At 44.4% G+C, this 25,923-nt stretch overlaps 1 protein-coding gene across 1 annotated transcript in view; it reads left to right on the top strand.

Annotated features, from left to right (window-relative positions):
* TRIO (trio Rho guanine nucleotide exchange factor) overlaps positions 1-25,923 on the top strand; it is a 433,907-nt gene that overhangs the window by 210,445 nt on the left and 197,539 nt on the right. The window contains exon 10 of the mRNA XM_065399163.1: positions 19,430-19,552. Within this exon, the coding sequence (XP_065255235.1) occupies positions 19,430-19,552 (123 nt within the window). The remainder of the gene's footprint in view (positions 1-19,429; positions 19,553-25,923) is intronic.

Raw genomic sequence — 25,923 nt, 5'->3', positions numbered from 1 at the left:
CCCGGAGCATACCGGGCTCATGCCCAAGGCTCCTGGCTTTAAGCCGTGCGCGTCCTGCGCGAAGCCGATGCCAACAAGTGACCCGCACGCCTCCTGCTTGAAGTGCCTCGGGGAAGCCCATCACGCAGATAAGTGCCCAATCTGCAAGGCCTTCAAGCCTCGAACGAGGAAGGAGCGGGACTTTCGGCTTCGGCAGCTCCTCATGGAGGCGGCGCTCAGCCCGGATCCTCCCTCGGCGCGCCCGACCCCGGCACCGAGCGCGTCGGTGCGCAGCGCCCCAGCGGCTCCGACCGGCGCCGCGGACAAGTCCTCCCGGCACCGGCAGACTTCGGCACCGCGCCCACCTCAGGGGACTCGGCGCCGATCCCTCTCTCCAGGCCATAAGAAGGCCCGCAAGGCTCAGGACACTGCTGCCCTGAAGACGCCGGCTCCCCCTGTGCCGGGGGTAGAGCCGCGTCCGCCTTTGGACCGCCAAAAGCAGGCGGCCACACCGTCGACTCCGGCACCGAGGCCGTTGAGTCCGGTACGGACTGCTTCCCCACCTAGGCTGGTGGTGGAACCTTGTCTCCCCTCGACTCCGGAGACGTTTAATACCGCAAGGGACCTGATCGCACTCACGGAGCCGGCACCGTCGCAGCTCCCGGCACCGGTGGCTCCGCGCATTGTGCAGTCGAGAGGCAAGCCTGCACTGGTGCGCCCACCGTCTCCAACCGTGGACTCTCGGCACCGCTCCAGGTCTCGGAGCAGGTCCCGACGCCGCTCGGAGTCCCGGCGCCGACTATCACCTCGGCGCCGGTCGTACTCGCGGTCGAGGTCCTCTTCGCGGCGCCGCTCCACATCTCGGCACCGTCGCGACCGCCGGCACCGATCGGACTCGAGGCGCACCTCCCGGTACCGGTATGAGCGCCGATCGAGGGACCGCTCCCGGCACCGGGTGTCGTCGCGATCGTCGTCCCGCTCCAGATCCGGATCGCGGCACCGGCGGGGCTACCGGCACCGATCCCGATCCAGGCACCATTCTCCGGCACGCTGGGACAGATCGTCCTACGACCGGCACCGACCGGCACCGCACCAGCCGGGGACGGATGCTTCGCGTTCGGCACCGCCATGGCCATCAAGATCCGCGTCCCACTCCTCTGAAGGGGCCTCTAGATCGGCCTACCCTCCACAGGGACAGGCGGCTTCGGCGGACTTCGGGCACTCGCAGGACATGGCAGAGGACCCTACGCAGGGACCTGCTCACTGGTCCTTTTGGACCCCATGGGCCTATCACCAAGCCCAAGGGGCCCCACCGTCTGCCTCCCGCTCGGCACGCTCTGAGCCCAGAGCCCCGGAGGCCACCATCTCCCGCCCCCCGCCAGGGGGCATGGAGGCTCCAGTGCCCACGCCGGCGCAGGCCATAGACACTGGGACGAGCGAGGCCCAGCTCCAGGAGCACCTGGAGCAAGACTTGCCTTTGGACCCCTTGCCACCGGGCGTATCCTCCTCCTCCTCGCCTGATGAGGCGGTAGCGGGGACATCCGCCATGGGTCCGCCCCCCATAGACCTCCGGGCCCACCAGGACCTGTTGCGCCGGGTGGCGCGCAATATGGACCTTCAGATGGAGGAGATCGTGGAGGTTCACGACCCGATCGTGAACATCCTTTCAGCGGACACCCCATCCAGGGTCGCGTTACCGCTGATTCGCTCCATTCAGACCAATGCCACCTCCATCTGGCAAACCCCGGCCTCTATTCCCCCCACGGCCAAGGGCGTGGAGAGGAAGTACTTTGTACCCTCCAAGGACCATGAGTACTTGTACACTCACCCTCAACCGTGCTCGCTGGTGGTCTCATCAGTAAATGCACAGGAGCACCATGGTCAGCAGGCGGCAGCGCCGAAATCGAAGGACGCTAAGCGCTTCGATTTGTTCGGGCGCAAGGTCTATTCCGCGGGGGGGCTTCAGCTTAGGGCGGCCAACCAGCAGGCGCTCCTAAGCCGATATAGTTTTAACACCTGGTCCTCCATGGAGAAGTTCAAGGAACTGGTTCCCCAGGAATCTAGGGAAGAGTTCGGAACTTTGGTAGAGGAGGGTAAGCGGGTGGCACGCACCTCCCTACAGACCTCACTGGATATAGCCGACTCGGCCGCTAGGACCCTAGCGTCGGGTATAGCTATGAGGCGAACCTCCTGGCTCCAGGTGTCGGGCCTGCCGCCTGAACTGCAGCAGACCCTCCAGGACTTGCCCTTTGAGGGTCAGGGCCTGTTTTCGGAAAAGACAGACTCGAGGCTCCAAAACCTTAAGGACTCTCGAACAATGATGCGCTCTCTGGGGATGCACGTCCCGGGTCCACAACGCAGACCCTTCAGGCCCCAGCCTCAGAGGTTCTACCCTCCCCCGCCTCGCCCGAGACAGGACTTTGCCAGGAGGCGGGGTCGAGGCGGTAGGCGACGGTCGACCGGCCCTCAACCCGGTCAGAACCAGGGCCAGCCGAGACCACCTTCAGGGCCTAGACAAGCCTTTTGAAGGTGCGGTCGAGGACGGCACCAGAACCAGCACCCAGGATTCATCTCCCCCCTTCCGGGATCGCCTTTCCCGTTTCCACCGTGCTTGGTCCCTTATAACATCAGACCGTTGGGTCCTTCGCACGGTGCAGAAGGGATACGCCCTCCAATTTTCCTCGCCCCCCCCCTCCCACTCCCCCTCCCCGTCCCTCTTCAGGGACCCTTCTCACGAGCAACTCCTTTCACAGGAGGTTTTTGGGCTCCTCTCTATGGGAGCCATAGAGGAGGTTCCGCAGGAGTTAAGGGGCAGGGGGTTTTATTCCCGCTACTTCCTGATCCCCAAATCGAAAGGGGGTCTACGTCCCATCTTAGACCTGCGCGGACTCAACAAATTCATAGTAAAGTTGAAGTTCCGCATGGTATCATTGGGGACCATTATTCCCTCGCTGGATCCTGGAGACTGGTTCGCCGCCCTCAACATGAAGGACGCTTACTTCCATATAGCTATTTATCCGCCTCACAGGCGCTTCCTGCGATTTGTAGTGAACAAGGTGCACTACCAATTCGCAGTCCTTCCCTTCGGCTTGTCCTCGGCTCCCAGAGTGTTCACGAAATGTCTGGCAGTCGTCGCGGCATACCTTCGCCGACGAGGGGTACAGCTGTTCCCGTATTTGGACGACTGGCTGGTGCGCGGCCGCACCAGGGACCAAGTTCAAGCTCACGTCCACATGGTGACACAGACTTTCCACGAACTGGGCATTCTACTCAACAGGGAGAAGTCCACTCTGGTGCCAACACAGAGAATAGAGTTCATTGGAGCGATCCTGGACTCCAGAAGCGCACGAGCCATTCTGCCAGAAGGTCGCTTTCAGTCCATCGCACGCGTCATTCATGGACTGCGGGCATCTCCGTTCACCATCATAAGAACATGCCTTACCCTGTTGGGTCACATGGCCTCGTGCACCTACGTAACCAGCCACGCCAGACTGCGGCTTCGCCCACTGCAGGCTTGGGTGTCATCGGTGTACCGTCCTCACCGGGACGACCTGAACATGCTGGTCACGGTCCCGCCCTCGGTCTTGACCTCCCTCACCTGGTGGTTGGATCGCGCAGTGGTCTGTGCAGGAGTGCCTTTTCACGCCCCACAACCTTCCCTCCACCTAGTCACGGACGCTTCATCTCTAGGATGGGGCGCTCACCTCGGGGAGCGTCATACCCAGGGTCTGTGGTCCGCTTCCGAATTAGCCCTACACATCAACGTCCGGGAACTGATGGCGGTGCGCCTAGCCTGCCAGGCATTCCTCAACTTCCTACAGGGCCGTTGCGTGCTGGTCCTCACCGACAACACCACGGCCATGTTTTACATCAACAAGCAAGGCGGAGCCCACTCATCGCTCCTATGCCAAGAGGCCATTCGCTTGTGGGACTTCTGCATCGCCCACTCGATCTATCTCACCGCATCATTCCTGCCTGGAGTCCAGAATACGCTGGCGGACCGTCTCAGCAGGTCCTTCCAGACGCACGAGTGGTCGATTCGCCCGGATGTCATCTATTCCGTCTTCCGGAGGTGGGGATTTCCCCAGATCGACCTATTCGCATCCCGGGCCAACAGGAAGTGCCACGCATTCTGCTCCCTTTACGGACGAGCTCCAGGCTCTCTGTCGGACGCATTCCTTCTAACGTGGAAGGGTCACCTGTTCTACGCCTTTCCCCCATTTCCGCTTGTCCACAGGGTGCTGCTCAAGATCCGCACCGACCAGGCACGAGTAATTCTAGTGGCTCCCGCTTGGCCGAGGCAGCACTGGTACACCACACTGCTAGAGCTGTCGGTTCAAGCGCCGATCACGCTCCCCTTGAGTCCGGATCTCATCTCTCAGGACCACGGCCGTCTGTGTCACCCCGACCTACAATCGCTCCACCTCACAGCGTGGATGCTCCATGGCTGAGTCAGACGGAGCAACAATGTTCGCAGTCCGTCCAGCAGATCCTGCTGGGAAGTAGGAAGCCCTCTACACGGTCCACTTACTTAGCCAAGTGGAAGCGGTTCTCCTGTTGGTGTCAGCAACGGGCTACGTCCCCCTTGCAGGCACCTATCCCTCTCATACTGGACTATCTCCTGTCACTAAGACAGCAAGGCTTGGCGGTATCTTCAATCAGGGTTCACCTCGCCGCCATTTCGGCATTCCACCCAGGAGAACTCTCGTCATCGGTCTTCTCTAACCCGATGGTCGTTAGATTCCTCAAGGGCTTGGACCGGCTGTACCCACAAATACGCCAGCCGGTTCCAACGTGGGGCCTCAACCTTGTTCTCTCCAGGCTCACAGGGCCCCCGTTTGAACCATTAGCGACCTGTTCGCTCCTGTACTTATCCTGGAAGACGGCCTTCCTCGTAGCCATTACCTCAGCACGGCGTGTTTCTGAACTCAGAGCGCTGACGTCCGAGCCCCCATACACGGTGTTCCACAAGGACAAGGTGCAGCTTCGCCCCCACCCTGCCTTTCTTCCGAAGGTGGTTTCACCTTTCCACGTAAACCAGGACATCTTTCTCCCGGTCTTCCATCCAAAGCCACACGCTACTCGTCAAGACCAGCGTCTGCATTCTTTGGACGTACGCAGGGCCCTGGCTTTCTACATTGACCGTACAAAGCCGTTTAGAAAGACGACGCAACTCTTCGTTGCGGTGGCCGACCGGATGAAGGGCTCACCGGTCTCCTCACAGTGCCTGTCCTCTTGGATCACGTCCTGCATTCGTGCTTGTTACGACCTGGCCGGTGTCCCGACGCCACGCCTCACCGCTCACTCCACGAGGGCCCAGGCCTCCTCGACTGCCTTCCTGGCTCAAGTCCCGATCCAGGACATTTGTAGAGCTGCAGTGTGGTCTTCGGTGCACACGTTCGCAGCACACTATGCGCTGGTGCAACAATCCAGAGACGATGCTGCTTTCGGGTCAGCGGTTCTGCACACAGCAATGTCTCACTCCGACCCCGCCACCTAGGTGGGGCTTGGGAGTCACCTGACTGGAATGGATATGAGCAAGCACTCGAAGAAGAAAAGACGGTTACTCACCGTTGTAACTGTTGTTCTTCGAGATGTGTTGCTCATATCCATTCCAAACCCGCCCCCCTTCCCCACTGTCGGAGTAGCCGGCAAGAAGGAACTGAGGGGGCGCTGGGTCGGCTGCGGTATATATCCGGCGCCATGAGGGCGCCACTCCAGGGGGCTCCACAGCCGACCCACCGGGTGTTGCTAGGGTAAAAGTTTTCCGACGATCGTGCACGCGGCGCGCGCACACCTGACTGGAATGGATATGAGCAACACATCTCGAAGAACAACAGTTACAACGGTGAGTAACCGTCTTTTCCTAATTGCTAGTAAAATATAAGGTTTTACATAGTTATTTTCTACCAAGGAAATGCACATTTGAAGTGCTTATCAGTGTTGATAAAGACAAATCCAGGACCTCAATAACATCCTTGTGGGAGTAACACACATAGAAAATTGATAAGCAAATAGCCCTTGCGCTGCTTTCTGATGCATTGAGTTTCCACAAGAAAGCAGAAATGCTTTGACCAGGCTGTAGTCACACATTAGGTCTTTCAGCTTCAAGTCATGGGACTTGTGCTTCTCAGTCAGTGCTACAATAATAAGTTATCTAGGTGCTTAAGAAAAATCCCATCTTCCATGTTGAATTCTTGGCTTCAGAGCTAAACTTCAGGGTCCTATTTTTGAAAAAAATTTATATGCGTATTAAGTTCACAATAAGTTGGTTAATGTTTTGAAAGTCTAAATAACTTTTCATAGGTAAAACAGAATTGATTTTGTTTTGAAGTGACAAAGAATGTGTACCACAAAGTTTTTAATAAATAATATTAAATTTAATAATTTTTTGCTCCAATTGCTGCAAACACTTGAGCACGGTTAAATTTTAGGTAAGAAGTCCATTAATGTCAATAGAACTATGCATATGTTTAAACTTGTGTACCTGTTTGCAGGATTTGGGCCATAACTTTCAATATTTGGTTTATTGCCTAAAACAGTTATATAAAATTCAAATAAAAGCCTTTACCAATAGTAGCATTTTTTTAAAAAGAGGTTTTATAATGCAGTTAATTACAAATTTTGATCTAAAATTACAGTAACACATTTCTAAATTACTATTTTTACACAGTCATCAATCTCATTTGAAATCAATGCTTGTGGAAAAAAAGATAAATATTTAAATAATGCATTAAATCATTTCCCTTTGCAGTGCAATCTCATTAAACAGAACTCCAGGGGATATTAGTGTTATGTTCATGGACAGAGAAGTTCAGTAAAACCATAAAAAAAACCCTCTTTCTGGAAGGTTGCAACATAACACTACTTTACTTCTCAGAATCCCAAACCCTAACACACACGAACCAAAACCAGAGAAAACTGGCTGCTCCTTAAGGCGGCAAGGCATAGTTTACCCCACCTTGCTCTAACCTAATTCTTTGCACGCTGACTGCTAAAGACCCAGATCACACATTCCCTACCAACCCCCCTAGCTGCAAGGATGATCAGGAAACCCCCTGAAAATTTAAACTGATATCTTATAATTTTAACACAGTTTTCAACACATCACAATCAAAAGGACCTCTTAAGAGTTTCAGAATTCAATGCAAGTGAAATATTTTTTCCATTTAACTTCCTCTGATTCCAAATGTGAATGTTCTGTGAATTAGCTACTTTAAAGGAAAACAATAAAATGAGAGCAGTTATGGGAAGAGGTGAGAGAAATAGAGGTCGCTCATTACTGTAAGCGCCTTGATACTTCAGAATACAGTATGGATTAAAGTGATTTAAATATTCTTCAGCTGACTAAATCAGAAATTGTGATTAGACTACTGCATTAAGAGTGATCAAAGAATGTGGAAATACTATGCATCAATAGACACCTTGTACATTAAATCAGTTTTTTCCACAAAGTTTCAGTGACTTGTACAAATCTATAAGAAATTGAATAGCTTTCGCTCTTCAGTTAACTATTTTATGCAGTGTTGAAAACCAATAAGGGTATAAACGTAAGAGATATAAATACAGAAATTAAATGAATACATAAACAAAACACAACACAAAGGCTAGAAATTTTAAGTTATCTTATTTTTTAAAATGTGCAAGAATGTTAGGCACACTTCCATTGTGTGTATGAAACAAATGCTGCCCAGAATATACATAGCAAAATAACTGAAAAAAGAAATGGTTGATAACAATGATACTTAGCAGTTATGACACGTTCTATCTCTGGAGCCAAAAGCAGTTCGGCTTTATCTCCATTTTACAGATGGTAAAAGGGAGACAGATTAAGTGACTTGCCCAAAGTTACAGAGCAAGTTTAGTCAGTGGCAGGGTGAGGAATTGGACCCACTTGACTTCAAGTCTAGCATCCCACCCACTTTCCTATATTACCTCCCTCAGGACAGTTGTATGTTCCTAAAACACTCCTTAAAAGAAAATATCAGGGATGCATCATACAGCTTGTACTTTGTTTAACTATTACTGTTCATAGGTTTTGTTCAGAGGCCCCAGGCAGGATTGGGCATCATAATAGTGTGCGCTTTACAGATGCTAAATAAGACAGTCTCTTTCCTAAAGATCTTAAATCTATAATGCTGCTGGAACCAGATACATGCAAATGGCAGCATCAAATAGAACATTGTACATTTTCAGTTATATATTTTCATACTGTCATTCATATTGCTCTAGTGTCAGAGTAAAAAGGAGAGAGGTTACATCTTCCAAAGGTGTTTTGGAAAATAACATGATGCATGTACAAAGTACCTCAATGCTGATATTATTTTGGTTTGACAAACTGTAATAAATTACAATATTCCAAATGAAAAAAGTCTTGTAGCAAACTTAATTGCTTCACAACAAGGTGGGTGCGCAAGCATGTGTTCCTGGATCCTGTGAAAACAAGAAATTTCATTCTTCTAAACTGTAACCAGGACATCTAGTAAACATCACCATCCTTTGTCCTTAATGCACAAGAGCAAACTGAACTTACTACCTTTTCTATTAGCAAACACCTTATGGGGCAGATGGTTATTAATTACTAAAAGTCTGAACATAATTTTGTATTTAAGCTTTGGGGGGGAGGGGGAGGCTGGTGCATAAATTATAAGATACTTGACTGCAAAGTCCTACTAACAAGCAGTTTTAAAATAGTTCCTCTCTGTCCTTAATAAAAACCGTAATTTCACAGCCACACTAATTCAAATACAATAGCAAGTGACATACTGGTGTTATAAAGCTCCTATGTCAAGACTAGGTTGTCAGAAGTCCTGATACTGCAAGCATATATCCAGGGTAGGCCCTTTGAGACTACTACTGTTAAGCACAACTTTTGATAGTGTTTGTGTAACACATGGTATTGCAATATGGGTCTCTGTCCTTCCCTATCTGAAGGTCTTATACTGCTCCCCCTCACCATAATATTGGAGTGCCTTCCATGTACATTCAGTCACAGCAGTCTAGTCCCTAGTGGAGTCTCTGGATCTTCCTTACTGGAGCCAAAACTCTGCTCAGGGTAGGGCTGTGGCTAATCAGCATAAAAAGTTAAAAGGCTACTACTGCAGCAAGCTAATGGAGTGGCTCCTTTAGCTTAGATGGTACACTGGGGCACTGTTGCCCAGAAGGCCCCATTGACAACTCTAGCAGGGGATAGGCAGAACTGTTATTGGCAGGATTACTCACATTTAAAAGTGATTACATCTCTACAAGCAGTCAACTTCCTCAACTGAATCCTTACTGAAATATTTTGCAATATTAGCTGTGGAACCAAGTGACTCTCTGGGAAGCTATACCGGATACCGCACTGCAACAGAGATTAATATAGGAACTGAAGTTGGAAAGATGGGTACAAAGTAGGGCTTGTCAAGCGATTAAAAAAATTGTGATTAATTGAGTGATTACAAAAATAGAATACCATTTATTTAAATATTTTTGGATGTTTTCTACATTTTCAAATATATTGATTTCAATTACAACACAGAATACAAAGTGTACAGTGCTCACTTTATATTTATTTTTGATTACAAGTATTTGTACTGTAAAAAACAAAAGTTTAAAAAAAAAAAAGTATTTTTCAGTTCACCTAATACAAGTACTGTCATGCAATCGCTTAATCATGAAAGTTGAATTTACAAATGTAGAATTATGTACAAAAAAAAAATTGCATTCAAAAATAAAACAATGTAAAATTTTAGAGCCTGCAAGTCCACTCAGTCCTACTTCTTGTTCAGCCAATTGCTCAGACAAACCAGTTTGTTTACATTTGCAGGAGATAATGCTGCCCGCTTCTTGTTTACAGTGTCACCTGAATGTGAGAACAGGCGTTCTCATGGCACTGCTGTAGCCGGCTTCGCAAGATATTTATGTGCCAGATACACTAAAGATTTATATGTCCCTTCGTGCCTCAACCACCATTCCAGGGGACATGGGTCCATGCTGATGACAGGTTCTGCTCGATAACAATCCAAAGCAGTATGGACCGATCCATGTTCATTTTCATTATCTGAGTCAGATGCCACCAGCAGAAAGTTGTTTTTCTTTTTTGGTGGTTCGGGTTCTGTAGTTTCTGCATCAGAGGGTTGCTCTTTTAAGACTTTTGTTTAGCATACCTGGCATGTAAATAACTTGCAATGCCCGCTACAAAAGTGCCAAGCAAATGCCTTTTCTCACTTTCTAGTGACACTGTAAGTAAGAAGAGGGTAGCATTATTTCCTGTAAATAGAAGCAAACTTGTTTTCTCTTAGTGATTGGCTGAAAAAGAAGTAGGACTGGGTGGACTTGTAGGCTCTGAAGTTTTACATTGTTTTGTTTTTGAGTGCAGTTATGTAACAAAAAAGTCTACATTTATAAGTTGCATTTTCATGACAGAGATTGCACTACAGTACTTGTATGAGGTGAATTGAAAAATACTATTTCTTTTATCATTTTTACAGTGCAAATATTGATAAAAAATATACACTTTGATTTCAGTTACAACATAGAATACAAAATATATGAAAATGTAGGAAAACATCCACAATATTTTATAAATTTCAGTTGTTGTTCTATTGTTTAACAGTGCAATTAAAACTGCTATTAATCGCGATTAATTTTTTTTTAGTTAATTGCGTGAGTTAACTGCAATTAATCAACAGCCCTAGCACAAAGATGTGAAGTAGTGCTAGGTTCACTTTGGGAAAAGTAGTGTTGCTCAGTTTTTGTGGCTTTATTCATAGTCCGTTTACTTTTTCCCCGAGAAAATCTCCCCACCTGCACCATTTGGAAAGTCAAGGTGTCACCATCACTGTGTGGAGTGCAAAGTTTGCCTCAATCCTATATTCAGTGCTTTCCATTTACTCCTCTGTTGGCCAAATTCCGTTGTCAGTAAAATCTATGTAAATCTGAATTAACTCTAGAAGTCTAATGCAATTGAGAGCAGAATTTTTCTTTATAATCATAACCCTTCTGCAATCTTAGTTCACCTTAGTTTCACATCTGAAATGTTAGGAGAGTGGCCTCCTTGAAACTAGCCAGGAACATTGAAAATGCATCACCAGTAGGTACTCATTGACATATGATTTTCCCCCTTATTCCTGCTGACCGAGGAGTTTCTGTCCACTTAAGCATCTGTCTTGATTTTTTTAAATTACACTGCTCTACAGCCAAAATGCTTCTGAAATAAATGTAGTCAAACTTTACTAATTCTGGGTCACTGAGAACGAAAATGATGCTTAAAATTGTTGATTGGCTCTAGTTTTCAAGATATGCTATTGGGTCAGTATATACGACCCTTGACTTGGGAATGGCGGAGGATAAGTGAGTTATAAAGGGAAGGGATCTCAATTTAAACCAGAAATGACTAAAATACATCTTTGACTGGATCTATGAATAAATCTATGACTGGGTTTGGACAGTACTTGCTTTTTAGGCAAAACAATGAATGATGCAATCTGAAGCTGGTATTGCGTCATACATGATATGAATTGCATCACGTTATTCCTAGAAGTCATGGATGATGCAATCATAACGAAGCTTACATCACTCTGCTGAACAAATTGCCCTATATCAGCTCTAGAAATCATACAGTGTCGTGCTCTCTTATTTGTCAGTGTTTGATTTTGCAAAGGGACACATTTCTGTTTAGCCAGAGTGAGCAGAGATGCCTCGTACTTGTGTGAACAGTGCAGATAACTTCTGCTATGTTTGTGGTGAAGTGACTTTTGCATCACAAAAGCGCAGTATAACCACTATGGTTAAGAAAGCCTATCACCTTTATTTTGGCTGCAAAATTGGAGATCAGGACAAGAGGTGGGCCCCACACATATGCTGCAACACTTGTGCAACAAATCTTCGCCAGTGGTTGAACAGGAAAAGGAAATCTATGCCTTTTGCAGTGCCAATGATTTGGAGAGAGCCAACAGATCATACCAGCAATTGTTACTTCTGCATGGTGCCTCCAGTTGGGAAAGGTGTGTCAAAGAAGAAAAAGTGGACTGTGCATTATCCAAACATTCCATCAGCTATACGCCCAGTACCCCACGGAGAAGGACTGCCGGTTCCTGATGCACCAGAATCATTCTCACTTGAGTCAGACAAGGAAGAGGAAGAGAATGAAACTTCTGGTCCTGAACCATCAATGTCACAGGACCCACATTTTCTCCCATCCTCCTCCTCTGAACCACACCTCATAACACAAGGTGAACTGAATGACCTTGTCAGGGATTTGGAACTACCCAAGAGTAAGGCAGAGCTGTTGGGCTCCAGACTACAGCAGTGGAATCTCCTGGCAGGTGATGTTAGGGTTTCCATGTTCCGTGACCGTCAAAAGGATCTTGTCCCATTCTTCTTCATGGAAGGTGATCTTGTAGCCTGCAACAACATTGATGGTGTGATGGCAGCCCTCAACATCGTTCACAATCCAGATGAGTGGAGACTGTTCATTGATTCATCGAAGACGAGTCTTAAAGCTGTTTTACTGCATAATGGCAATGTTTTGCCATCAATTCCAGTTGGTCATGCAGTCCATATGAAGGAAACCTATGACAACATGAAACAACTTTTGAGGTGCATAAACTATGACCAACATCAGTGGCAGCTTTGTGGCGATTTGAAGGTTGTTGCTCTCTTGCTTGGTCTTCAGACTGGATACACAAAGTACTGCTGTTTTCTCTGCGAATGGGATAGTCGTGCAAGAGATTCCCACTACATCAAGAAAGATTGGCCACTCTGACAGTCATTGGAGCCTGGGAGGAAAAGTGTTCAGCATCCACCACTTGTTGAATCAAGGAAGATTTTGTTACCACCCTTGCACATCAAGCTGGGTCTGATGAAGAACTTTGTCAAGGCCATTGACAAAACACAAGCAGCTTTGAAGTACCTCTGTGGAAAATTTCCAAGGTTAAGTGAAGCTAAGATAAAGGAAGGTGTCTTTGTTGGTCCTCAGATTCATGAACTTCTTTGAGATGATACATTTGACCATGCACTGCGTGGCAAGGAAAAGACGGCATGGAAAGCCTTCCAGTTAGTGGCAATAAATTTTCTCGGAAACAACAAGGCAGACAACTACAGGTTGTTGGTGGAAAACCTCCTCAAGGCATACAAAAGCCTTGGTTGCAACATGTCACTAAAGATACATTTTTTGCACTCTCATCTAGATTTTTTTCCACCGAACTGCGGAGCAGTGAGCGACGAGCACGGCGAGCGATTTCACCAGCACATTGCAACAATGGAGAAACGCTATCAGGGCAAATGGAGCCCATCAATGCTTGCAGACTATTGCTGGACAGTGACAAGAGATGCTCCATTTAATGAATACAAGAGACAAGCCAAGAAGCGCCGAGTAGACACTGAATAGGACTAAACTATGTACAGAATAGTTTTTTGCCTCTTGTTTCATAATAAATTTTATTTATATAACCCTTTTGCTGATTTTTAAAGTGTTACATAAACAGGACAGGTGAAATATTATCATGTAAAGCAACCATAAACACATGAAAAGACCTAGGTTTACAATTTATGATTAAAACTCTATCTACACAATATACATAGACATAAAATGTAAAAACTTAAATATCTTAGAAACAGTAGCCAATCAGTTGTTTTAATTGTCATATTTGAATTCAGCACATCAAAATACATAATAAATAGCACATTTTATCTCTGAAGCAGACGACTTCTCAAAAATTGTAGACCAGTGTTATTGCATACAGAGATGTGCACCAACTGTAGCTAGACCATTGAAGCAGTGAAAAGTCTTTCAATCCTGGTCTCTGGGCTTCATTCTCCCTACACATGACAGAATCCTCAGCGTCTTCCTCATTTTGTGCAGCCATGTGTTTATGCAACATGCCTGGCTAATATCAGAGGTTTTCATTTCCCTTCTACAGTTTTCTGGGGAGGAGGGCATGGGACTGAACTTCCCTACTTGAAGGCTGTGTAACTTCATCTGACCAGCACAAGTAGTACAGGAATGTCAAGTAAGCCACTACAGTGCATGGAATTCTTGAAAATGTTATTTGGACAGGTTTAAATTAAGACAATTTACATAGGAGCTCTTTGGAAATAAGGGAAATGTACTGGAATGTGCTAATGAAGTGCATCTGTATAGAATACGTGGAACTGAACAAAATCTTGCTTTCATTACTGCTTTTAATTACAATAGTACAATTGTGGTGTTGGCCCTTTTACTTACAATTATGTGTGGGTTTGAAACTGGCTTTCAGTTACAAACTAGTGCCCAGAATAGATACTGTTGGAGTTGATAAGTTTTGCCTGATTGTAGGATCATAGCTTACATCTGCCTTCTGGGGTCTCAGTGGACCTGGTAAGCCATAGGGGTGCTTTAGAAGTTGGTAAAGTCAAGTAAAAATTGTGGGCATGTGATGAAGTTCTTAGAGATGAATGTTGTATGCATATTCATCTTTCTAAATTCCTATCAGTCTTAATATAGATCAAAACATGAACTTCTGCACAAGACAGGCAACAGCCCAACTGCTTTCCGCTTAATGCATCATTTTTCTGAAGTTGTATGGTCTTGAAATTGTCATTGAGATTTCTCAAGTAGGAACTGTTTTGTTATTGTTGCTAAAGATACAAATCTTGAAATAATGAGAAAGTATGAGCTATTGTAAATTCAAAGTTTGGCTTGTAGTTTTGTGTCCAAGAGGGTATTTATTACAGGATATTAACTGTAGCTAGGATTGAAAGGGATAGATTTTGTTATCATTAATGTCAGTAAACCTTGATTTTGACACACACACACACACACACACACACAGACACCCCCCCCAAATGAAGAAAAATTTCCATTAACAATAATTGAAATTTACAGATAGGCAAAGTAACAAAAATGCTGCTTGAGAACTTATGGTGGTTTGATTTAAGGATAATTTATTGTTTATATTTTTACATGTGTATGATGACTGTTTTAACAGTTATAAAGCATTAACTTTTAGAATCTGTGTCTACTGTCATTAAATAATTATTGTCTGATCTGGCCCCCTGATTTCCCCCAACTGTGAAAATTTATATTGATAAAAATAAAAAAAGCTTTAAAATACTAATATCTGTCAAAATTATTAAAAACAAATTCTGCCAAGCCTAGCTTTCCAGTAAGGTTTAAAACTGTTCTCTTTATCTGTTAAACGAAACTGAAGAGAAACTCTATTACTTTCAGAGTCTGTGTTTAATAGATGTGTTTCAAGGCCAGAGAGCAAATCAGTCTTTTGTTTCAACCACCTTTAAGTACAAATTTTACAAATGGATTTTATTAAATCATTATGAAGAAAATGTAAGCATTGTATGTGCATACTAGACATGACCATGTTTCTTAGTTACACGTTATTCTGTACCTTCTCCAGTCAACCCTTTCGCTTTCAAAGAACAAAATTAAAGACAATCTAAGAATAAACTATAAAAATGGTAAATTTGATAAATAATTTTTCCTAAAAAAATTATACAACAGCAATATTGTTTTTCTCTATTGTCTCTTTAGTGTTGGACCCCAGACACATGTCCTAAAGTGATTTATTGAAGTGTGTTTCTAATCTTAAGTGGCTGCGAATGTGGCATCATGCGATTGCATATTGTGTGTGTCAAGAAAATATGATCTGGAAATCAGTTGACAAACTTGAGCATTTTTTTTTCTAACTGCCAGTCCTGCCAACTCAGATCTCAAAGTCAGAAAGGGATCCTTCTGAGGTATGCACCACCAACAAATAAAAATCCATTTAAATTTAAAAATGTAGTTTGGAATTATACACATGCATCACATTATCCATGAGTATACAGTTACAGGATTAGAACTTTAGCAAGAAAATTTGTTGGTCATGCACAAGCCAGAAAAGAATCCCAGTCCACCACCTCATAGCTGTAGTGGCTGTGAGATGCCAAGAGGAGTGAAGAGCCGTGAAAAACTCAATTTAGTCAGTAAAGGTGGCAGATTGTGTAAATAAGGTGAGATAATGTATAGAATTCAAACAGGTATATTTCGGAAATTAGACAAAATATCTCAAAATAACTTAGTGTAGACTTTCACTGGAGTAAATGTTAATTGCTTAAATTGTGATCATACAGGTAAGCAGACTGTAAAAGGGTTCACTCACCATTGCCGGTGGGTCTGGGGTCAGCTCTCGTCTGGCCTCATCTGCTCTCTCTTCATGATTCAGCCCTCCGGCTGGCTCACTGTATAGTTTTCCTCTTCCAGGGTATTGATGTCTTGCCAGTCCAATTGTCCAGGTGCCGCCTTCACCAGTCCTGCGCCACTTCCCGGTGGCTGGTAGGGGAACACGGGCTTGCCTGCTACTCTGGTTTCCAGCCCAGGGATCCTATAATCATCAGTCAATGTCTATACTGTCTCTATCCTGGCTACTGTTTCCCTGGGCTTCTTCCTATTCTATCCCCTGCTGGCTTTCTTCTCCACTCCCCTTTTGGGTAAACCCCTTCCCTCAGGATTAGGCTCTCGGGGCTTCTGTTCCCCCCTGGGTTTCCTCCTTCTCTCCTCACTAGGCCCAGAGAGTGACTGCAGCCCCATCTGCTATTAACAAACTTCCTCTTTTTATAAACCTATCCCAGCTGGGCCTCATCTGTAATTAGTGTTTATAAACTCCAGGGCCTCCCTGCAGGTGCAACTGTGAAGGTTAATTGGCCCTTTCTGAACCCCTCCAGGGCTGACAAGGGGTGAACACCCCATCACATTGAACTTAGTTATAGGTGCCTTAACAAATCATTGTGGTGAATTCTTTTTTATTGCATCTGACTTGTATTCTGTTTCAAGCTATATTCACACAGTTGTGAATAGCACCATGCTTTTCTGGAAGTGAATGCATAGAATGAAAGCTGAGTAGTGGATAGAGCAGGGATTCTGGATGCTACCACAGTCGGTTTCCTGCTTTGCCCATTATTTGCTTTGTGACCAATGTCCTAGCTCCTAGGTGCTGCGGTAATACAGATGTTTACTAATTAAGCTGACGGTGTGCCTTAAGAAGCAGTACAGTTGTGGTAATTTATTATTTTTCCAGATAGCTGCCTACTTAGGGTTCAGGTTAATTCATAAGTTTATATAAAACTTGAAAAGTAGGCAGCTATCTGGAAGGATAGTAAACTATCACAACTGTGTAAATGGTGAGCTAAAAGTAGACATCCCATCACCTAGCTCTAATGCTAGTTTATATCATTACTATAATAAAGAAAATAGATAAATTCTGAAATGTTGTCTTCATAAAATATTTTGGCTTTAAACTCCACATAAAGGAAAGACAAATGCAGATGAACAAATTATTTATTTATATTTATATTTATATTTATTGATTTACTTTGTATTGCGGTAATGGTACATAAAGTGAAGTCACAAATGTAGATCCATACAGTATATCAAGAGCTCTTAAATATATGTACCAGTGTTGTCACTGTCTCCAGTTAATAACTGCACCTCTTAAAAACTAAATATAACTTTTAAATGCTGTATAAAGAAAAAAAATGACCAGAAAGTGTATTTAGGGGACCTGTGGGTGTGCACTTCTAAGGCAGCTCTTAAATAAAACTTATCACTAAGGCTGTGTTACATAGTATTGTATAGGATATATATAAAAGAGATTCCTCCTGGTCAAGTTGAATTCTGGAAGATGTGTATTGTATCACTCCCGTGAAGTTTCTCCTTGTTCTGTGTAGCAGTCTTGGACTTGTGGAATGATTTGGCTTATATAGAATTAAATATTGTATGAAGTCTTTCTAATTGTTTAAATTTTCATTGAAAGATTTAAAATAATGAACTTATTTAAAAAAATGAATGAAACTTAACTACAAGATGTCCCTTTTCTACCCCCTTGAAGAGGATATGTGTAGCACTGTAGAGAATATTGTTAAATGTAGAAACCATTGTGCAGTATGGAGTCCACAGTTTTACAAAGTTCTTGGCGCAGGCACTGTAGTGTGAGATTTAAAGATCTAGCTTATTAATACCATAATTGATTATTTTTGTCTTTGAGAGCCTCATTTATTTAATTAAAACTTGTGATACAGACATAACTTGTAGCATTAACACCTTTCAGTGAAAATATGCAAGGATCCTAGGACTGGCTTCTTGATTGCTGACCCTTCCATTGATTTTACTACACTGTAGGAGACTAGGACCTCCCTTGAGAAGTAGAACTTAAATGTGCTATTCAGTAAAATGTTCTTTTTGATCATGTGAAGTCCATTATTGATTTATTACAGAAAAAAATGTTAAATTATTCAAGGCCTTGTGTTCAGTGACTCAAATAAAGTGCAGAATTATGCTCCCAGAGTCTAAGCTTTCGTTTAAAAAACAACACCAAAAAACTCTCATGGTTGTGAAGGTTACTCCATTTGCATTAAGGTTAACTGTTGCAGTTGTCTCCTAGGGTATCTCTACACTGCAATTAAACATCCGCGGCTGGCTCCTGCCAGCTGACTTGGGCTCTCAGGCCTTTGGCTGCGGGGTTATTTAATTGCAGTGCAGATATTTGGGCTCAGGCTGGAGCCCAGGCTCTAGAAGCCTGCAAGGGAGGAGGGTCCCAAAGCTCAGGCTCCAGCCCGAGCCTGAACATCTACAGCACAGTTAAACAACCCTGCAGTGGAGACCCGCAAGCCCGAGTCAGCTGGCACGGGTGTCTTATTGCAGTGTAGACATACAGCCAGTCTCCAAAGGACCTGAAACAATAGCTCTTCAAAAGTGTGAACTTCCTCATTCATCTACAGAAAATTAACTCAGTGCCTAATAATGACTGTTTAAATGCCAACCTAAATGTTTTCACTACTCTACATTAGTGGAAACATCAATCTAATGTGCTTATCTGTAACAGACCCAACATTTCCCTAAGTGCCAGAAGTCCCAACTGTCCCCTATCCAGCTGCCAAAACCTCTAACTCTCCTCATTACTTTTGTGGTGCAGTGTAGTTATAAAAATAAATAAATACGAATGTAGAAGGTATGTAAATCAGTTCTACATCAGCAAAGATAAAATACATACTGTGCTGTGTGTTCAATTAATTAAAAACCGGAGTTTAAACTAAATTGCTACAAAATTTCCAGCCTGTCAAATCATAGTGCTACAGAATCCATGGACCCTGCTGTAGAACTTAGGGTGTCCTTGCTGTGGAGTCCACTGGGCCTTGTTAGAACTCTGTCAACATATACTGTATAATCTTGCTAAATTGAGATGGCTACCGGCTTAGTAACTGTTAACATAGCTTTCAATGTAAAGCTTTATTAAAATTTTGTAAAGGGGAAACTAACATCAGAACTATCAATACAGTTCTTTGTAGATTGTTGCATAACTAACTGCTCTTCAGTTTCTTTAATAGCTTAGTTTTATTGCTTTTTATTTCTCCCACTGCAGGAAGCAGGCTCTGGAAGCAAAACAGAGAAGCATGCATTGAAGCTATATTTTATGCGGTTGTTGTTTTGTTGCAGGTATTGGACTGGATTGAGAATCATGGAGAAGCTTTCCTTAGCAAACACACCGGGGTAGGAAAGTCCCTGCATCGGGCCAGAGCTTTGCAGAAACGCCATGAAGACTTTGAAGAAGTAGCACAGGTAAATGTTTCAAACGTGTTAAACCCACATCCTGTTAAACAATTGAACCTATATCACTGTTCAGTGGTGCCTTAAATTGCCTACTTGACATTGAAGGGCTGGGCACACTGAGTGCTCTGGGAAGAAAAAAATGAATCCAGACACCATGCAAATTAAATTCTGAGTGTTTCCTTTTAACTTAACTTCTAGAGTAGATTTTTATTTGAGTTTTCAATTGTGCATAAAAATATTGAAAGCAAAAAGCAATGCATCAATTGCAAAAAGTGAAAATGATGCTTGCAAGAACAACAAACAAGAAATCTCTGAAATCTTTAATATCAGATTGGGTGCAAGTAGGCACACCTAATTGTTTGTAAAAATCAAACACCCATCTGATAAACTCAGTGGTCAGTCAGCTATTCAACATAACCAATTAAAACAAACGATAGTAAACATTGGTTTTTAACCACGGGTTTAAGTATTCACATCAATCTCATAAATATAACAATACCTTTGTTTGGCTGCAGAAACATCAATATGAAAATTAGAACATTTTAATACACAAAGTTGGGACTTAAGGACTCATGCTTATGTTGGTTGAGTTAAGATTGACGACCATTCTCCCAGTTAAAACAAATGAGTTTAATATGTATGCTAGATGATGAAACGGGATGTAACAATAGATACATTTCTTCTGAGCTGAATGTTTACAATTCAAGTTCTGGTGCAGGTTGTGTAGGTACTGGAATTTCCATCCCGTGAAAAACTTCACATTTCTCAGATAAAATAAAATAAAAACTTTAATTCCTAATCAGCACAAAAAGTCAGATATGTGCAGTCTTCCAAGGGAGGGACATCTTAAAAATTCTTGCATTTCAGAAGAATCAAAATGGGATTGTTTGGATAATTCCAGTCCCTGCACCCCAGGCTCCAACGTTCCCTGGCTGCTGAGTTTCAAGTCAGGCATGTGTGGAAGCCTGGGAAGCCGGGTAGCCAGAGTGCCTGGTTTCCATGAAATCAACATTGTTGGGTGGAAAACAGTTCGTTCAGAATATTTTCGACCAGCTCTAGCATCAAGTAAGATTACCAGTAACATTTATGAATTCAGTTTTTATTCACCCAGAGATTTTTTAAAAGCATATGGTCTGAGAAAAATGACTGAGCCTATTGAATGTTTTTGTATGCCTGGTTTTAGCTTGGAAGATAAGGAAGGTGTAACTAGGAATTATTGTGCACCTTGGAAATACTGCATAGTCAAAAAAAAAAGGCTTGGAAAACATGAAAGAAATGAGTATATCTGGGTATTATCTTAAAAGAAATTGAGTTGCAATTAGTGAAATCACACCTTGTAACGTTTGAAAATAAAAGACTTGGAGAAATAGTTACCCGACAAGAAAGGTATTGTGATACAAATCATCAAAAATGGGAAAAATAACAACCCGTGTATAGCTGACACTTAGCTTCAACACACACACTACTGGTGACGCTTGCACTGTCAGGGTTATCTGCTAGCCAGTTTTATTGATGAATTATACTGGCAAACATGTATGCTAAGGCAAACCATATATAGTAGGTGTGTCTAAGCTGGTTTGTTTACCAGGGGAATGTTAGAGTTTAAATTGGGAGGTTGTGGTGTTTTCCCATTGGTCTTTTTTGCTAGTGACTGCTGGAAGTGGCACTCAGACAACCGGAATAGTGTGAAGTATTAACAGAATCAGAAATACAGATTTAATAGACAGTATAGTGGATTGATCGAAGTGTGAGTGAGGGGTCAAATATTGTGTGTTTACAAGATGTGGGTTTTGTTTGTATTAGTTTTCCTGTTTAATGCACAAGGTAGCCATTTATGGGCCTGTAATGTTGAGAGCATGTCTTAGAGCAGGGGTGGGCAAACTACGGATCTGGCCCGTCAGGGCTTTGGACTGCCGCTCCCGGAAGCGGCCAGCACCACGGCCCTGAGGCCCCGCTGCACGCTGCTGCCACCCCAGAGCTGCTCAAGGTAAGCGGCGCCGGGCCGGAGCCTGCACCCCGAACCCTCCTGCACCCCGCACCCCAACCCCCTGCCCTGAGCCCCCTGCCGCACCCCTCCTACATCCCAACCCCCTGCCCTGAGTAGTCTTACCTTTCTAATGTGATGGATGTGCCCTCTCTCCCCTGCCGCAGCAGCCCCCGAGCTGGGGCTGGGAAGGAGGGCTGTCTCTCCCTGGCAGCCACAGCCCTGGAGCTGGGGAGAGTCACCTCTTTCTCTGGCCGCCGCAGCCCTGCATGTTCCAAATTCCTCCTACCCCCTCTTCTCATCCCACTGCCCCCTCCCACGTACTCCCTATTCCCCCCAAGGCACCACCTCATCTTACATGTGCATCTTCTCCAGGGTCCAGGCACCTAATTAGTGGAGCCACGCCTGCATGGCTCCACTAATTAGGTGGGTGGCCCTTCATTCTCTTGTGTGGGCCGCCCAGGTGCGCACCTTCGAGGGAACTATCCGTGGACCACCTGAATGGAGCTCGCAGACCACTGGTGGTCCACGGACCACAGTTTGAGAACCTCTGATCTAGGCAACAAGAGGAGTCGTTTTAGGTGTAATGTAATGAAACTGAACAAAGGAAAAATTTAAGCTGAATAATAAGGAAAAACTTCCTGATGCTGAGCTCTACTAGATTGAAAAATAATCTCCTCAGGGAAGGGGTGGAATCTCTATTGCTTGAGACTTGAAAAACTAGACTGGACAAAGTACTTAAATATACTGTAGCGAACAATCCTTCACTGGCAAAAGGATAGACAAGATGACCTAATAAGTCTTTTTTTCCATCTCTAACTTCTGGTTCTGTGGTGACTGCCAAGACAGGCACACCCTTTGAGATTTTTCCCTTCTCTAAACCAAATATAAGCAGGCAACAAACATGCATCCCTGCTTTGTGTATTCCAAATAAGACCGTTGATTTTTATACTTCAGGGCTTAACATAACAATGAATGTGATGTCTCTCACATACTCCTACTGTTCACTTGTGTTCGGGCATATGACAGTTTTTTGCTATGAGATGCATTATGTTCTGTAAGAGTGACTGCAGATGAAGGTTAAATTTGAAGTGTATTTATTCCCTACATACACTTCGAGTTATTCACGTTTTTCCTTTGATCAGAGAACCTGGCCACACCTGGGGTTATCAGAGTCAACTCTACAAAAAAAGATGAGAAGGCATCATCCCCTTGAAATCCCACCTGGCTACATTGCTCAATCACCTGGAGCCACTAGTAAATGCTGAACTATTCGCTTTCAGCTAAGGAGCTGACAAGTTCAGACAGGTGATCTGTCCTTTTTTCCTTCTATGCTGTTTCTCCAGGGTAGTTCAGATTCCAGCTCCCCAGGACTGCTCAAAAGAATCATAGAATGAGCTAGCCCACAACATGCAAAAGTGTTCATAATTCCCTGTAATGTCAGCAGACTTCAATCTCATCACAGGTTAAACATTCTGATGAAAGATTGACACTTTCATCTGCTCACTGTACAGGATAACATTGGTCTTCTACAACAAGGGCAATAGGTAGAAGACATTGGCCTGCAGTATGTTTATGTATCCCATCAATGCAAATGTAAAGGGGATTTGTCACATTGGCTATAGGTTAAAATGCTTTCTTTAGCAGTTATGAATAAGGCTAATACTTTGTCACGGATATTTTTAGTAAAAGTAACGGATAGGCAATGAAGAAAAATTAATGGAAGCCCATGACCTGTCCCTGATTTTACTAAAAATATCCATGACAAAATGGGGAGTTGCGGAGTCCCCACACCACCCGTGGTGGCTGGGCAACTGTGGGGACCCTGGCTCAGAGCTCCAGGGGCCCCCACCGCCTGTGGGGGCTCAGAGCTCCAGGGGACCCCACCGCCTGTGGGGGCTCACAGCTCCAGGGGCTCCCACTGCCCAAGATGGCTGGAAGCTGAGAGATCCCTCCGCCCCCTGAGGCGGCCCGGAGCTGCAGGGTCCCTCCGCTGCCCAAAGCAGCCCAGAGCTGCAGGGTCACCCCGCCGCCCGCAGGGGCCCTCCAGCTTCCAGTCGCCGTGGGTGGCAGGGTGATCCTGCAACTCCTAGCCACCATGGGCTGAAATCACAGAGGTCTCTGGAAGTCATAGAATAAGCTAGCACACAACATGCAACCGTGATAAAATCGTAGCCTTAGGTATGAATATATCTACAAAATATGGAGATTGTAACACACATGTAAAAATTTTTCAGTATTACTACTCACTTATGGCTTGTGTGTGTAACAGTTACTATCAAACTGACCAATTTTGCCTTTAAAGAAGCAGCGCTACAGCCTACCCTTTCTTCCCTGATAGCTAAAATTTCTCATGATCTGTGTTGCACACATAAGAACATTTACCCCACATGTATAGGATTTTGATGTCCGTTACCTTTAACCAGCCCACTTGTAGGGCAAAAGATTCTCAGCTTAAAAAACTTTGGACGCTGACAACTATTTTGTGTTTATTCCCTTGTGTATTTGTGGATTGGATTCTGACTCAGCTATTCCTTTTTTTGCAACTGTGGCTGAGAGATGTCCAATTGTGCATAATGGTCTCTGCCCAAGACACGTGTATGGTGTACAGGGCAAGAGTCTGTTAGCCATGTGTTTCTTCTACAAAGCCGAGTTAACTTTTTATCCATATGGCGGTTGCATCTTAATTGAGCTATGGATCAGCTTCCTTGGTTTAGGGACCAAGTCTGTAGAAATCCCTTCCTGACCATGTCCTCCTGAGCCGGTTTGTAGAATAAGTCAAGGCTGAAGTAAGGCCTTTATATTTCAACCAGCTCATGAGAGACCATTGTAGCCTCCTACTTTTACCAGTTACCTGGTAGCCCTTGTCCATTTTCTTATATTGGTGGTGGCTACGACTCTGTGCTATTTTATTTAATTCACATTTAACTTTTGTATGAAGGCTAGATACATTATATTTTGTGCTATATAAATACATAACAGCTGTTCATTTTCTTGAGGAATGGCTCATGAAGGTGACAGCTACTGCAGAATCTCTGAAAAGTAGGGCTGCCAAGCGGTTAAAAAAATTAATTGCAATTAATCACACTGTTATTTAAATAAATGGTATTCTATTGTTTATTTTTGGATGTTTTCTACATTTCCAAATAGATCCATTTCAATTACAACACAGAATACAAAGTGTACAGTGCTCACTTTATATTTATTTTTGATTACAAGTATTTGCATTGTAAAAAACAAAAGAAATAGTATTTTTCAATTCACCTAATACAAGTACTGTAGTGAAATCTCTTTATCATGAAAGTTGAACTTACAAATGTAGAATTATGTACAAAAAAACTGCATTCAAAAATAAAACAATGTAAAATTTAGAGCCTGCAAGTCCACTCAGTCCTATTTCTTGTTCAGCCAATTGCTCAGACAAACAAGTTTGTTTACATTTGCAGGAGATAATGCTTCCCGCTTCTTGGTTACAATGTCACCTGAAAGTGAGAACAGGCGTTCACCTGGCACTGTTGTAGCCGGCGTCGCAAGATATTTACATGCCAGATGCGCTAAAGATTCGTATGTCCCTTCATGCTTCAACCACCATTCCAGAGGACATGCGTCCACGCTAATGAGGGGTTCTGCTCAATAGCAGTCCAAAGTAGTACGGACCGACGCATGTTCATTTTCATTATCTGAGTCAGATGCCACCAGCAAAAGTTTTTTTTTTTTTTTTTTGGTGGTTAGGGTTCTGTAGTTTCCACATCGGAGTGTTGCTCTTTTAAGACTTCTGAAAGTATGCTCCACACCTCATCCCTCTCAAATTTTGGAAGGCACTTCAGATTCTTAAACCTCGCATCGAGTGCTGTAGCTATCTTTAGAAACCTCACATTGGTACCTTCTTTGCGTTTTGTCAAATCTGCGTGAAAGTATTCTTAAAATGAACAACATGCTGGATCATCATCTGAGACTGCTATAACATGAAATATATGTCAGAATACAGGTAAAACAGAGCAGGGGACATAGAATTCTCCCCAAGGTGTTCAGTCACAAATTTAATTAATGCATTATTTTTTTAACGAGCGTCATCAATAAGGCTGCGAGTCTATCATGGAGGTCATGGATTCTGTGACTTTCCGTGACTTCTGCAGCAACTGGTGCTGACTCAGGGGCTGCCCGAGCCGGGAAGCCCCTGGGCCAGCAGCAGCAATTTGGTGTGTGGGAAGTGCTCAGGGCTAGGGGCAGGAAGTTGGGGAATGTGTGTGTGTGGGGGGGGAGAGCTGCGCAGCAGGGGCTTATGACGGGAGCAGTGGGTGGAGCCCCCAGCCCCTCCGCCACCTAGGAGCTGCAGGGACAAACGGAGCCAGGTAGGGAGCCCCTGCCAGTACCAGCGGGTGTCCTGGGCCACCTC

Source organism: Emys orbicularis, chromosome 2, assembly GCF_028017835.1.
Source record: "Emys orbicularis isolate rEmyOrb1 chromosome 2, rEmyOrb1.hap1, whole genome shotgun sequence".
Lineage (NCBI taxonomy): Eukaryota > Metazoa > Chordata > Testudines > Emydidae > Emys > Emys orbicularis.
The sequence above is the reverse complement of the archived record's forward strand: the minus strand, read 5'-3'. Positions and strand labels throughout refer to the sequence as shown.